This window comes from Penicillium malachiteum, assembly GCF_028827825.1.
Source record: "Penicillium malachiteum strain IBT 17515 chromosome Unknown utg000004l:1.0-4883003.0:1.0-4884900.0, whole genome shotgun sequence".
In the NCBI taxonomy this organism is placed as follows: domain Eukaryota; kingdom Fungi; phylum Ascomycota; class Eurotiomycetes; order Eurotiales; family Aspergillaceae; genus Penicillium; species Penicillium malachiteum.
The window spans coordinates 1940038-1955841 of NW_026643097.1; the positions used below are offsets into that span (position 1 = coordinate 1940038).

Here is a 15804-nt window from a genome sequence, read left to right on the forward strand (position 1 = left end):
AGCGATATTCTTGAGCAGTAGCATGCCGAAGCCGCATGTAGTCAGCTAGTTCCTTGATAGCTTCAATGAATGTCCATTTTGCACCTCAGTCGATATCCTCAAGTGCTCCATGTTAAGCCCAGATTTCGGGGTAAACAACCTTAGAAGATATAAACCTGAAGCCTATTTTTAACGTGCTAGTTTAGTTTGCAATAGGTTTATTAAAATTCTACTTTATTTAAGATATCTGGATAAAATCCCAAGGTCAGTTTTTGTAAGTGTTGAATATTGAGTTCGAATGCTCAACAGTTGCTTCTATTGAGCATATTTAGTTCTACCTCCTTCTTCGTCAGAGGGATGGACTTACTCTGCCAAAGAAATGGTGCCTCGGCCATATTTGAACTGATCCTAATTGACATACCTGAATCCCAAGTCCCTTATTGATGCCAAACTTGTCAGGTTTAGCTCATTTCGAAACTTTTTGTGACCTTCTTTGTTTTCATACACATTTTATCTGAATTCTCATGTTTCAGTGTTTGGTCTCATGTTCGGTCCCTTTTTATCACTGCCTATCTGACCTTTTAAACCACCCTTGGTCCGTTGTTTCACTACGGAGTAGACCTCTCAATGGTACGGTCTGGCCCTAACCTCCAGGACCGCAGACTGCCAAGCTGTATAAATATGTCGATATTTAGTTAAATAGGTATGTTTTCTGCAGTTCTCTCAAAGGAATACTATGGAGGTGCTAGCGACTGATTACCTACACCTCTTTGTATATAAGTACCTACAGGGTTACCTATATGGGTGCCTTCCGGAGAAGGCTAGCTGTTATATAGTTCGATACATACATATAAGCAGCAACCAAACCTAGGAATATCTAACTTAAGAGATAGCAGAATAAAGAGATATATATTCACCTGCACGTTTAGATGCGTTATTTGGAGTCAAATACCATGTGGAATACTGACCAGGTGTCCACAGGTAGTAAGATGATATTCTCCGATATTGCCTCGGTACCATAGGTAGTATTCGTTTGGGGTTTTAATCAACTACCGTATTTAGTGAAATACAGTGTTCGAAAAATTTTCACCTTGGCCACTGCATGTGGGAGAAAACCTGGGCAAACATTTGACGCGTCACGCGATAATAACCCACATTAGACTCTTATAGATATGAATAGGAGAGGAAAGATTAATAGAATGAATATCCTAGAGGTAAGTACAACTTCATGAATAAATCTCTAGGTCCACTTGTTTAATTAAAGCAAAGAAAAAAAAACAAAAGAAAAACAAAAGAAATATTTCTTTTATGCTGAAAAAGTTAAATATTACTAAACCTTTGGAGCAGCTCAATGTATGGATTGAGCCTCATTCTTGATCAGCCCTCCCTAGATCCTAGCAGTGACATATCAAGTTTGACTTCACTTAACCTATTTACCTAAAATTTGTTCATATTTCCACCCTCCACCTTCAAGTTCTTCCCGAGGTCGTCTTTCAAGTTCCTACTATAAACTTCCAGCTTCTTCCTTCCAAATTCTTCATCTTTAAACTTCACATCTCCAACTCCTATCAACATCTAACACTTAACACTTCATATCACCACTGAGCTTTCCTGTGACCAAGAATGGCTAGCATTCTGACACTTACGCGATCTGCATCCCGTGGCTTCGACCATGAACTTTCCTATATACGCATCTCCTCTAGTCATCCGAATAGCCGAAGAGCGACCAGACCCAGATTCCATGGAGAGGCACAACAGCAAGCGGCGAAGTGGGAATTTCAACGACGAAGAGGGCAAACTGGGACATTATTAACGGAAGCATTGCTCCTTAGGTGTGGTAAAAATGAAGGCTTACTTATATCAGATAATTTTCATAATCAAGATCTCTATATTAGGGGCCTATATCTATACTCAATTCCCACAGTGAGCTATCTAGTAGCTTATAGGTACCCTAAATTCCACCTTGTATGCTTTAAAACAGAGCCTTAGGGGGGATTCAAAAAATTCGTATTTACCATTTGATGCTAAAAGCGAATGGATCGGGGCTTTTCGCTGCTGAACGTCTTCTTCGAGAGATGGTCACGTCAGGTTATTGTACTCCTTGTCTGCAGCCAGCAATGGAGCCTCCCAAAAGAAAAATATATGGTCTTAGAGGAATTTGGATGGGTTAGCTGTATATCAAAGTTCCGCGTAGACTTTTGATTTGAATGTTCTGTCATTATTGGTTTTTTGCATTCAATAACCGGCTGAAAAAATGCGAGCGTTATGGATGCACAATAATTCCTTTCTCATCTGCCGGAATCATCTCGGATATGCTATTGGAGTGCCACATCACCAAGTTACAGCTGTGGCAGTCAGTTACGTGGATAGCTTGGTGTGATTGGCCTTGAAGCCTGGGAAATTGTTATCATGTTAGGACCTCTGGTCAGGTGGTTGTTTAATGGAAATTTAGTTTTTGAGACGGGAAAGTTTCGGCATCTCCTTTCCACAAATACCTCTGACTCCTTACAAGAACGCATATATAAAATTCGTTTGGTTCATTGAGATTCGTTTACGTATGAAAGAAAGCTCCCTTCTTCGTGTTGAATGGCAACACTAACAAGTAGACCAGATCCAATTTTCTTCCCCGCATTCTCGAAATGGCTGAGCAACCCTCGTCCGGAACTGAAGAGAACAAGGCAGCATATGGAATCGGGGGAACTCTTAGGGAGTTTACACAACTAAGCTCCTCGGGAGAGGCTGCACGGAAGAAAAGAGACGACAATCAAAAGGAAAGAGTACTAGGTGCCTTGGGTGCTGCAATCCAGCAAGGCGTTTCGAAAGGAGCAGGGAATGGCGAGCAAGACAATTCCGAGAAGAAATAATTATTGTTCATTCTTTTTCGGTATGGCAATAAAATGCACGCTTGAGGTCTTCATCGTATTTCCCCTTGTCTGCAAGCTTACGAGCTGCGATAACTCCAACATTTTTCTCAAAGAAGAAAGGCATAACCACGCCGAAATCTTCATCATATTCTTTAGCGCAAAATAAAGGCTTGATATGGTGATTGAAAATATTGAAAAGCCCTGAGGGACTTGAAATCCCTATTGTATACCAGAAAGCCCCCGATTCCCATGTTTTGTTCATGATCTCTGAAAGACGTAACGGTGAAGAGTCATGTTCATGCTTGATCGTAGTATTAAAGACTGGATTCCTTTCCTCGCTAACCAAAGCCTCCATGAATTTTTGGCGGACAGAATTGTATTCTTCTGGAATTATCTCATCGACGCCTTTGTCTGTAAGCCAGTAGGGAGGTATGACCATCTCAATTGGTCTGGAGCAAGCCCACTCAAGATCCACAATGCATTTTATCTGCCACTTGTCGTCAACGAGGATATTACTTTGATGGAGGTCTGTGAAGGAGAGAATAAAGGGACCTCTTCGAAAAGTTCGGCTGAAGATTGATTGAAAAACCGTTCGCATAGCGGTGAGTATGGAGAGCTGGTAGGCACAGTCTCCGAGATGATTGACTGCATTTGGCTGGAAGCGGAAACGATTGTCATGAACCCCCAATAGATCAGTTAGATAGGAGTCGACTGTTGAATATGTATAGTCACGGGATATATCAGTAGATATCCCCTCATTCTCCAATTGCTGAATTTGGACTGAAAGAGGTCGATTAGCAACATGCAGGAAGCCTTGGTTATCAATCATCAACGAGCCAATTCTCGGTAGCGGAGATCGGAAAAGACTAAGAAAAATCCGAGATAGATCACGGAATAGATTTGTCTGTAACATAGGGTCATGTCGACCATTGCTCCATGTAGTCGAGAGCATTTGACCTTTCGCTTTATCGACAAAGTCGACCAGAAGATAACCAGTATTAATACCAGTCAGGCCGTCAATGGATATGGTGTTTCGGTACTGATGACGAATGTAGTTTGACGGGGTGGGTCTTCCGAGCCACTGTAACAAGCGACAACGCAATAAAGAGTAAAACCGAGGGAAGGTAGGCATACATCCTACAAAAGTAAACTTGGCCATGTCAGAGGAATTCATGAAATTGAGTTTTACTCGCCACATACCACTTCGCCAGATGACAATGAAAAGCCATAGAGCTGAGTTATTGGTATCTCAGGGCAGTTTTCTTGAAGCCAGGCATATGTTGCTGCTTCACAACGTATCTTCTCATCGCCATTGCCGGGATTTAGAGCCTCGCCGACGCGGTATGGAAGAGGGAATCTTAAAAGAACCCGGGATGTTTGATCACGGTTGATATTGATCGGCACACAAACGTTGAAGCTACCATAGAGCCAATCTTCCACTTTCGAAACTTCGCACATAGAGGGTGTTGCCAAGTTGAGATGATGTGCAACGACTGTTTTCATCCAGTCGCGTTTGTCCCACAGGCGAGTAAAAAATTGGAGCTGCTGACCATAAAAGTCAAGCTGATGGAGTATGTTGAATTCTTCGTCTTTCACATCTTCATATGTGACTTCTCGTTGGAGCAGTCGTCGTTTCCCTGACATGTTGTGATCTAGCAAATGTCGTGGAGACCCAGGAGTCATCCGGTCCGGCTAGCGCCAAGTTGTTCGGATCATTGTTTTTCCTATTTTTATATTAGGTTTAGCTTACCTGCCTGATAAAACGCTTGTGGCTCCTGAGCCTCTCTAGAGTATCAGTCCCCAGATGAGATAAAGAGCAGCCGATGAATAGCTTAAAATGAAACTGGAGAATTTTCACACATTGGCATCCGAAGTATTTTAGCTGCAATCAAGACACCAAGTGGAATTGCTTTTCCAGCCTAAGATTGCCGTTTTTCGCTAATCCTGGGTTGCTATTTGATCATGTACAGATGCCAAGAGACGGCGGTTTCAGAGAAATCACAGGAACCAATAATGGTGCCAATTGCAGCTAGTCGTTGGAAAGAAAGAAACTGGACGTCGCCCATTGGGACCACAAGGACTGCACGAGAGGCTTGCCACTGAGCGAGGATTCCAGATGCAGACATGGTGGGGATCTAATAGAAAACATGTGATAGATTCGTTATGAATAATGGAAGGGTTGTCTATCGAAAGTAAAAATCTGCTATTTATAGTGCTAAATGAAGCTACCAGCTACCCCGGGGGAATTGCAAAAGGCATTGACGTATTTAAATCCTTTTTGGGAAAGAAGTCCTCATTCAGTCCTTTTATAAAGGCGTTGGGTGTAGTAATATGCCATAATCGAACGAAAAAGTCGACTTGGCATGTCACTAGGGATGAGTTTATGTCTTTCCGAATAGCATCAGCCTCGTCATTTAATTTCAGGGTCTCCATTGCAAGAAACTTTCTATAAAAAGTCAATATCAGTGAGACTTTATATTTATTCGTATACTGGGCAATCTATTCAATTTTGGTGATAATTCCTTTCTATACCGGTAATCTATCTCATATTGGTTCATCCCTACCATGCAGACCTGAGAGGCTCATATTTAACATCTATGTAGCCTTGGAAGAATACTATATGCTGGGCACAAATGACGCTTGGTCATGTGACTTAGCGCCCAACCTGCGAAGGAAATTACTTATCTTCCCCCCCTCCATGGCAACATTGAAAAGTTTTTGGAGCGCTTGCTCACTATACATAGGTGTAAAAATTCAAATGGTATGGAATATGTAAAAGTACTAGCAGTTCCCGAGGGAGAATTATGAGTACCTATGTCCGCACTCCTGACTGAGAAAAATATCCGATCATGATCTCGGCTATGGTTGTAGGAAATGCCATTGTATCAACTAAAATCCACATAATCTTCCACGGCAGGCACGAAGGCTAGAATTATATCGACAAGTATTAGATTAAAAATCCATCCTAAGAATGTCGATGATCAAGTATTTTCGGCTAGAATACGAGCTTACCGGCTGATCTCAATGGCTCAATTCTTGCCACTGCAAGTTGGACATGCAATACCGTTCACGGTTTTTTTGCCTCCACATGTTTCACATGAGGCCATCTTTGATCTTTTTGAGGTAGAGAGTTGGTATATTCTGGACTTGAGTGCTGATTCCAGGGCAAGTCAGGAAAGTACGATCAATTAAGCGAAAAGTTGATGTTTTCCCGAGGTCGCTACCCAGGTGCCTGACCTCCGACCTGGCTTAGGACTTAAAGCCAATTAGCTTCCAAAGTTTTCTCGATGTCTGACTAATCAAGATTTGGCTAGGTCGGGTTCCAAGGTTGCCCACCTGGGTACTCATAACAGACTTTGTACCCCGCTTCTTACTCTCGACAATGTCAAAGACACAGCCACGGTGTGCTTGTTCCGTATTCTTTGAAACAGAACTTAACCTACAAGAGCATCTCGAAGAATATCAGGTTAGAATATGAGGTTATTAGGACTGAAAAAAAGTAAACCTTCGCTGACTTCTTCCAGTCTCGCCAACAGCACCTACAAGCTGAACTTAAGCGATGTCAGATCCATTCGATGGTCAGTGGCGGCGACAAGATTTAATGTAAAAGCGAAGATAAGGAACACGTCAGGGATCTATGCTATCCATCCTGTGAACGAGAAAAGCCATTTCCGAAAAGGCAGGGACTCCAGCGACATTTCCAATAACGTAAGTGATATTCTTTTGAAAAGGGAAAAAAAGCCCCTTTTATTAATTGCTGATGCAGATATTGCATGTGCAGAAGTGTGTGTTTACTGTTATAAAGTATTCACAAAAGTAAGGGAGTTCATCAGACATACAGATAAACATTATAATGAAGGAGTATACGAAAGAAAACGATCATTCATTCAGAAAACATACGATGAATTATGTGAGCAGTCGAACAGGCAACTAGATCTCGCATGAAGAAACGGAAATGGGACAAGGTAGCTTTAGACTATGATATTCCGGAAGCTGAATCTAAACTTGGCGAAGACATCGGGATATCGGCTTTTGACCAAACATTCAGCCATATCAATGGGGATGACGCTCTTCGCCAGCTCGGCTTGACTCATGATGAAGTATCTACGAACCTTATTCCTACACAACTACCTACTTTATTACCTCGCTTAGCTGCAATAAGTAATCCGGTTTATCCTGGCAGCTCTCTAACGGAAGAAATCTTTTTCAATCATAGAGAAGAACAAACCCAAGGCTTTGATGCTCCTATTCTCTAAATCATGAACAGTGTCCTAGCCTTTACAGCCAACTGGCTTACTCAAAATAATGTTATAGAAAGATCAACATAAATCACATACTATACTATAAACAATTATCTGATTTTTTATCAAATATAAAGTTCATTCTAATTCTCTCATTCAGCATTTCCAGATCCTGAACTCTGGACTCCAGTTCCTCTGAATAAGGAATTATTATCTTTACCCAGTGGTTATTACTTCATCAGTGGCAAAAGGAAAAGTAATGATATATCCTTGCTTGATCTGGAAACCGAGCCTAGCATCCAAAATCACTCTGTAATTGTTAGAGTATAGACCAAGGAGTATAAAGCTTCCACTTACAAGCCTCCATTAGGAAAATCCTTGACCTCGGGCTTAGAGCCCACATGATCCAACTCGGATTCAGATATTTTATATAAAGATCTTCTCCCCTTTGTCGTCGCTAAATCGTGAAGATGGGAAAGGGGATAATATAACACTCGCGAGCCTTTGGCCCACAAATGTACCATCAAAACACGACAACCAGCTTTTGGACCGCCCCTCCTGAAGCATTCGACATGGCCAGGGAATTCTTCATATCTCAACCAATGGCCGAGGCTGCATCGTTTGAGGAAGGCCTCAAGAATAGATCGGATTCGCTAATGATGATTAGCTGGTATTCACAGTGAATTTCCACTCTCTTACTTCGTCAAAGGCGAATTGCTTGCAGAAATCGATTCCATACTCGGTGAGGTATGGAAAGCCGAGCTTTTCCATCTCCAAGACACGGTCGCCCACTGATGATTCTTTTAAATTAAGAAACCCCACCTCTTGCAGAACCCTCCTTGCCACGTCTAGCATAAATTCATTCGATGCCATGACTGTAGCTATGCTTGAAGCCAACGACGTAAATAGCTGCGGGCTAGTGGTAAGATGCAAGTCTCCGGAAAATAAGTTTTCCATCGTGAACTCCATTTTTGCCTCGTCGGGTGTCCCCGTTGCGATTTGCCGTTTAAGGTATACCGGTACTCCGTACAGGGATCACATATATGTGATACTTCGTTACAGGGATCATAAATGTGTGATACCTTTATACAGGGATCATATATATGTGATCATTGTTATAATTGGTCGCTAAGTCCCCCAGTATTGCCGATACCTACTCTAACTTCAGTAGCCACTAACTAGCGGTAGTAATCCATCCAATTAAAATCGAAAGTACTCCATATACTATATGTACATGCACATATGTATATGCACTATACAATGCACTCTCATGAATCTAGACGCTGAATGCATGAGCCGAAGGAATATCTTAAGCTATGAATATTTGAGCTTTGGGGTATTCAGTACTAAAAAGGAAGAACCCCCTTGGATACTGTTTGTCTTTTTACATTACCATTTTATTCTTAGTCTTTTGAGCTGCTTTATTCAATTCTTTCAAGAAACAATATGGATCCAAAGCATGGGCCTCCGTCGACGCCTTTCGCTCAGGGCTAGCCCTCTAAAGCCCTTGATGCGACTCTATTGAACCGGTTACTGATGGATATCACTTGCGATCAATCTACTGTCGCCGAAATCTTAACTGTAACGAATCAAAATGTCGTTCATCCTAATTTTCTAATTGATACGACTCTAGATGACTTCGAATTGTTTAAGAATTGGGTATCCCTATCCTTATCGATCTTGGAAATGTATGAAGTAATTGATTCTCTACTGCTAATGAACATTACTGATATGATGATAGTTGGGACAGGAAAGCATGTAGATATAAATTAAACTTTAGAGGGGCAGATTACGAATATGCTTTTGTTATCCACAAATGTGTTGGTACGTAAGATCCGTTTTAGCAAATGAAATATTTCTAACCGGAGGATAAGAGCTTAATTCCGAGCTATCGTACATTGATATTAAATCCGAAGAGCTCCTGCCAGAGGTACTGCGTGATATTAATTCTATTATTTATATGGAGGAAAAGCCATCAGTGTGTTGAATAAAGCTTTATAACTCTGGAGAACGCTGATATTAATCTAGATGGTACTAAGGATCCTCTTCTATTTCCTCTTTGAGCTTGAACAACTGGCTAGGACCATGAGGGACAGCTTGAATCTAGATATGCAGAATCTTTATCTACTTATTGACTATCTAAAATCGCAGGACCCCAGGTTCTTAGTTAGTTTAGTATAACCGGTCTCTTAAGTTAATTCATTGGGGATAGATTATACCCTAGTGCTGGAGATGTTCTACGATTTGGGTATAGGCAAGCTTCATGGAGCCTGTGTCTATTTAATACAGCTCAACCTAGATCTAGTTGTCCATGTTGAACCATCCCGCTATCCCTTTTTGTATCTACCCTAGACTGTTAACTTGGTCTCCGGTCTACGAATAGATAATGAAGGACTAGGATAGATAGTGAGGATGTACTGTTAGGGCTTAATTATAAGTAGCTTTAGCAATAAGGGCTGGTATCTAGAGTTTAGGCTACTTGATATATTCATAGTATGATTATAGATTCAAATATGAAATGATCTATTATGTAGGCGGTACGTTCAAATGGTTCCTGGTACTAAGTATACTTAACATAGTCTTGAAGTCACCACTAAGCTTTCTGTATTTGCAGTTCTCCGGAGTGTATTAACAGTTTTGATTGGATAATGGCTTTGATATTCACTAGTAGATATAGATAAGTTTGGTATTTTTACAAATTACATTTCTCAAACTCACTGCGAAGTCCAATCAAAAATGCCATATGCCTTTTTGAGTCTCGCCAACCACGGAAATGTTTATTTTGTACCACTTTGCATAGGCGATAGATAGCTGACGGAGCCGGGTTAGGGCTCTGTGTCAAATTAAATATGAATTCAATCAATGAGGGACATAGCGCTGGAGATACAGATATATCAAAGCTCTATGTAGTAACCGCGAGACGTGCAAGGGATTCTTGGCTCATATTTATTGCGAGAGTAGAGATCGTTTGATCAGAAGATTTGTCCAAACTAGGGCTTGACTTATTGGGCCCAAAAGCGATGATAGCGAGATATTTTAACGTAACTTGGGCTGTGGGAAGAAAGATCCCACGGATGTCAAACTAAGGTAAGTCAGTCTTAGACTATATTTTGAGCGAAATTTAGCGCTAGAACCTTTTAAGTACGGTTTCCCAGCATGTTGTTCAAGGTTATAAATCTACTGTCAAACTAGGCCCAAACTTCATTTGAAAATAAAGGAGGCATATTTTCTCGAGTTCTATACGTTCAAAGAAACTCTTATCGGTAGGAATCAAAGATCCCCTTTCCAATCCGATTTTTGAAAGCATCCAATGTTTCGTTGTGACATATTTGATCCTTGATTGCAGGATCAGCAGCACCAAAATGTTCAATCTCTAAACAGTCATATACTTCGGAAATACGGGTAACTATGTCGGGAATAACTACAAGATCGACTTGATCGATACCAAGCAGCACTGCGATAAGGACGGCATTATCTAATCCTCTAATCACTAAATTAACCAACGGATGCTCGCTGTATTTATATTAGATTCAAACGGTCTATCCAGATATCTAGTCAGCCCAATTATAAGCCATAATGGAGTAAACGTTAGGTGAACAAACAGTCAATTTTGGACATTCTAGACGAGGCCTTAGCGTAAGAAGTATTAAATCTTCGGAAAGTCTTGTTTTTATCTCTTACTATTTCTTCTCCAAAGCCATAAGCATTCTCTAACGATCTAGATCAACCTTCCTGTTAAATTCATATATGATTTACGTCGGAGTCAGACTCTTCTTTTTTGAAAAAATGAGAACTTCCTCCTCATAGGCAGAATATTCTCTATTACAACCAGACCCGCTCATTTAAAAAGATATTTATGGATGAGGTAACTTGAAATAGTTTCAGATCTTGGACGGGGCTCTAAGTCAGGGCTTAGCCTACTATATATATACCTAGGTATAGTATACTAGGCAGGTTCTATCGATTTATATAAATCAGGCTAGTACTAGAATAGGAATAGCTCAACAGGTTAGCTTACAGAACAGAGATAGCTCCATAGATCAGCTCACAGAACAGGGATAGCTCCTATAGGTCAAGTAGCTAAGTAAAACACATCCAGTTAATTTGAAGTCATTCCAAGAATAGCCCTAGGCATCGAGTTCTAACATATAAAGGTTCGGTGACATCCTAAATATTAAACAACTCAGACGCCACCATAGGTAGTATTAGCTTCTTTCCAAGGTTGATATTTCAAGGTTCTAGCTCTTTGGAATCACATGGATTAACAGGTAAAGAATGATTTTAAGAGAGATAGAAGAATTTCTTGACCAAGATATGCAAGCATGGTATGCAGAAAGGGGTATTCCGTATTTCATAAAAGCTTTTTACAAGTCATTTAGCTTATCGTATATACCTAGTATTTAAAAGATATCTAAATAGAATTTAGTAGAGATATCACTGTTAGTCTAGTACTGAATTAAGTACATATAAATTAAAAAACAAGAATAAAAGGAATTGGTTCGAGGCGGACAGCAGCTGATGTTGGAGTAACATAAAACTTATAATAACGCTCATCCTTCCCCACGCACTTTTCCCTTACCTCATAATAGTTTAAGAACAACTACCAGTGTAATAAGACTATCTTCAAAGACTTTAAGTCTTGAATTTGTATATTCGGCTAATCCTCTAAGGTTAAAGGTATGCTATCACTAAGATACATAAACTATACTATCTTTATATTTACCTTAAGAAACACCTTATATGTATTCCTACCTATGCATATATCAATTCCTTATATCTTGAGTGTTATACCGAGCTCGAGCTGTTCCAAGACCTTAGGAGTTTCTGCACATCCTGTCCAGCATATTGTCGGTACATCATCTAGAAGCTGGCCAAGCGGAGTTACTTAGTAATAAGCAGCCCACAACTTAAAAGCTAATAGCAATATCTTTTAACTTCGATGATGAGGTAGATGTATGATTCCTTAAAACAGTAGCAATCAATTCAACACGGCGAGCAGAAAATTCCTAGGACGCGAATGGCGAGAGCACAAACGGCGAGAGAAATGAGTTTTTGGAAAATTGGATTTCCACTTTGTTTAATCGTTGAAGCTTTCGAAAAGCCAGTAAAATCAAATTGACATCCCTCTTGCTATTCAGGATAACTTGTTGTTTAGAGAAGGTATCTTTTATATACCGTTGGTGTATGCTATTAAATACTTCTGGAAGTTCTCCACGGTCATTCAATAATACTAGATCAAAGTCAACTTTGAAAAATGTGATATGGGGACTCTTACTGTGATCTAATAGTACCGGATAGATATATGTCAAGCAGCGAACGTGAGTATATAAGTCAGATTCCAAAAATTCTTTAAGAATCTCTAGAGACCCATGCAAAATCTCACCACCAAAGGTGAGATGATGGAACATAATTGGTAAGCAGAATTCCCTAAGTTTCTTACTGATACATGACAAAGACTTAATCACTCGGCAATTAAGAACTTTCACGCTTTCCACAATCATCCAAATCAACTCAGAGGGAAGGCTATTTATAGTTATGGCGAAAGGAGAATAAGTTTTACCTAAGAGTAGTTGAGGTACCTCGGGGGCTTGTCTTATATAAATTCCCTTAAGTGCTGCCTGCCTAGGCCGCTTACTACTAGGTAAGGAAACTTGAGTTTATGGTCAAATGGCGCCTCTCCTATGCCTTATTTCTTATATAATTACTTCCTAATATCTATTTTAATACTTATATCTGTTTACTGGGTAGGTTTTATTGATTTATGTAAATCAGGCTAGTGCTGGAATAGGAATAGCTCCACAGGTCAACTCACAGAACAGGGATAGCTCCACAGGTCAACTCACGGAACAAGAATAGCTCCATAGGTCAACTCATAGAACAGGGATAGCTCCATAGGCCAACTTACAGAATAAGAATAGCTCCTACAGATCAAGCGCCGGGCTTTGGAATAGATGCCGGTAATCGTATCAGCTGTGCTAAGTAAGAATCATCCAGTTAATTTGGAGCATTTAGATATCCATGTGATGTTAGTATGCTATGATTGGCTATCCAAAATCTTGGAATACGTATGTGCGTGAAAGTGACTCAAACATTGAAAGTTGATAAATTCATTTACGCGTCAGGCAACGGTTGATATCTAGATGTAGAGCCTAGTGTTCCGGCTCTGTGTATTTCCAAGGTTTTCCAACCCCCCTTGTAGAATAGAGTATTATTCTTCCACGCTCCTGCTCGTCTTCGGAATCCCGTATCTCACTCCCTTCGTTTCGCTCCCGAGTCAATTTCAGGCCGTTTAAAGCATATTTCCCTTTCACACCACCTTCTCGAACTCACTTACGCGGATCACAGATCCCAACATCATCCCAACATCATCCTATGTTGATTCCACCTAAGCTAATAGTGTCGATGCCTGAAATTCAGGAGAAGAAGCGGATGGTTTTGTTGGAGTAACACCAAAGGCTGAAGGAGCACCAAATGCTGAAGGAGCACCAAAGGCTGAATGAGAACCAAAGGCTGAAGGAGCACCAACGGCTGACTTGATCGGTTGAGTAAAGACTGGTAGTTCTGGTTCGCTAGCAGGAGCACCAAAGGCTGAAGGAGCACCAACGGCTGAATGAGCACCAAAGGCTGACTTGACCGGTTGAGTAAAGTCTGATGGTTTTGCCTTGCTAGCAGGAGCACCAAAGGCCGACGGAGCACCAAAGGCTGAAGGAGCACCAAAGGAAGACCTAGCAGATTATGCTAACAATGTTTTATTTTCTAGATTCGACGATTCGCTGTATTTATCCGAGCCAGTGCACAACGCCGACAAAATTTTCTTATTCTCCAAAACACAGACCAACCTCGCCCACTCCTTCCAATCCAAGATGTTAAAACACGATGGAATTCTACCTTTTTGATGTTACAACGTGCGAAACGTCTCCGATCAACCTTTGATTCATACTGTATTCAAAATGGAACCGAGATCTTCCATTTGACTCCGGAGGAATGGAAACATGTTGATTATCTTCTTTCAATCCTTCAGCCATTTTTTAATTTTACCACTGTTGTGTCATCATCCAAAACTGTTACGATTCACCTCATATTCGACCTTTATAACAGTTTGTTTGACCACCTTGACACATCTATTCGACGGCTGAATTCCAAAAGAGCTCCATGGAAAGTTGCAATGAAAAATGCACTTATTTCAGGACGAGAAAAGCTTGCAGAATATTATGAAATGACCAATGGGAAACAAGGTTATCTTTATGCTACTGCAACTATCTTAGCTCCTTCTCGCAAACTACAAGCTTTTCAAACTGACGCATGGCGTGGAGATGACGCTGACTGGGCTAAGGAGTATGAGCGCTTCGTACGTGAACAGTATACGGAGTATGCACGAACCAGCCCTGATCCACCTACCTCCAGACGTCCAACACCCCAAACTTTTCTCAACCGGCTTCTTCACCAATCTTCCACTCAATAAAATACTGAGGATGAGCTTACACGCTATCTCCAAAGTGGAATTATTGAGGCTGACCCCTGTACTTGGTAGCGGAACCACTCTGATGATTATCCAATTCTGGCCCGAATCGCCCGTGATACACTCTGTGTCCCAGCTACTGGAGCAGGTGTTGAGCGTATGTTCAATTATGCTCGAGATTTATGCCATTACCGCCGAGGTTCTCTAAAACCGGAGACTATTGAGAATCTAATGTTGTATATGTGCTCAACCAAGTTTGAAACAGAGGAGGATCGATTACAGTTCATACGTGCTTCAATGCTCGAGGAACAAGCAGCCATTGGATCCCATGAGTATAGTGATGAAATTGAAAATCCAGAAGAGGAAGTGGAGGAAGAGATTCAAGTGGATGATGTATTTAATTATATCAGTGATGATGATGTAGAGGAGGTTGATGAAGAGGTCTCCGTCATAGGAGATTCAACTCCAGGTCTACCATGCAACAGACCTAAGTCACCCTTGAAACGGACTCAGGTTCGAAGGAGTGTCTATGATGATGATGATGATCTCATCATCATCATCATCGACTCCCTAAACGACAAAGAAAACCTCCTTCTCAGGCTCCAGGATTTACCATTACACAGTATTAGATTATTATCTTTTTAATTTAATTGTTCTTTTAAATTTATCTTTCTTTATATACTTGATTCAACGATACGAAGTATATGATTTAGATCTATACCAAACCCTTCTCATACCCTTCTCATACTGCATAATGTTTTTTAAATATGCATATTATACATGCTCCACTTTTCTTTTGCCCATGGGTGCCCATGGGCCAGGGTCCTAGCCCATGGACCATGGTCCAAATGCCCATGGGCTTTTTCACCATGGGCTTTTGGACCATGGGCTGTGATGGGCCAGGCCCATGGGTTTTACCCATGGGCTTTGCACAGGTCTAGTGCGTAGCATATATGGTTTCCCATCGAATCTAGGAGGGTCTGGCAGGGTTGGTCGGGCTGGTACAGGGACTGAGAGACGTTGAATCTGATCTTGCTGCTGTGCAAGCTGGTGTTGTAATTGTTGTATCAGAGAAAAAAGGGGTTGCTGGTCGGAGGCCATTCTGGCAGGGTTTCTGGGGTGAATTGTGTACGACTTGATATATTCACATCAACCAAGAAGGATGTTATTCTATGTGACGGACTAAAGCAGGACTTAAATTCAGAACAAGCTATGTCAGACGTACTGTCTAGAATAACATGAGGAATAGAGGAACACAGGG

The 15804-nt window shown here is 41.0% G+C and overlaps 4 protein-coding genes across 4 annotated transcripts; 2 read left to right on the forward strand and 2 right to left on the reverse strand.

Annotated features, from left to right (window-relative positions):
- Positions 1-2618: 2618 nt before the first annotated feature.
- N7483_008865 (uncharacterized protein) lies at positions 2619-2843 on the forward strand (the record flags this gene model as incomplete). The annotated part of the gene is made up of 1 exon (XM_057092292.1): positions 2619-2843. One exon carries the CDS (start codon positions 2619-2621, stop codon positions 2841-2843), a length of 225 nt encoding a protein of 74 aa, XP_056943466.1.
- A 7-nt stretch (positions 2844-2850) lies between these two features.
- N7483_008866 (uncharacterized protein) lies at positions 2851-4487 on the reverse strand (the record flags this gene model as incomplete). Its single annotated transcript, XM_057092293.1, has 2 exons — positions 2851-3882; positions 4044-4487. The coding sequence occupies 2 exons, from the start codon at positions 4485-4487 to the stop codon at positions 2851-2853; spliced, it is 1476 nt and encodes a 491-aa protein (XP_056943467.1).
- An 8982-nt stretch (positions 4488-13469) lies between these two features.
- N7483_008867 (uncharacterized protein) lies at positions 13470-14164 on the reverse strand (the record flags this gene model as incomplete). Its single annotated transcript, XM_057092294.1, has 2 exons — positions 13470-13809; positions 14160-14164. 2 exons carry the CDS (start codon positions 14162-14164, stop codon positions 13470-13472), a joined length of 345 nt encoding a protein of 114 aa, XP_056943468.1.
- A 136-nt stretch (positions 14165-14300) lies between these two features.
- Positions 14301-15188, forward strand: N7483_008868 (uncharacterized protein; the record flags this gene model as incomplete). Its single annotated transcript, XM_057092295.1, has 2 exons — positions 14301-14432; positions 14616-15188. 2 exons carry the CDS (start codon positions 14301-14303, stop codon positions 15186-15188), a joined length of 705 nt encoding a protein of 234 aa, XP_056943469.1.
- Positions 15189-15804: the final 616 nt, after the last annotated feature.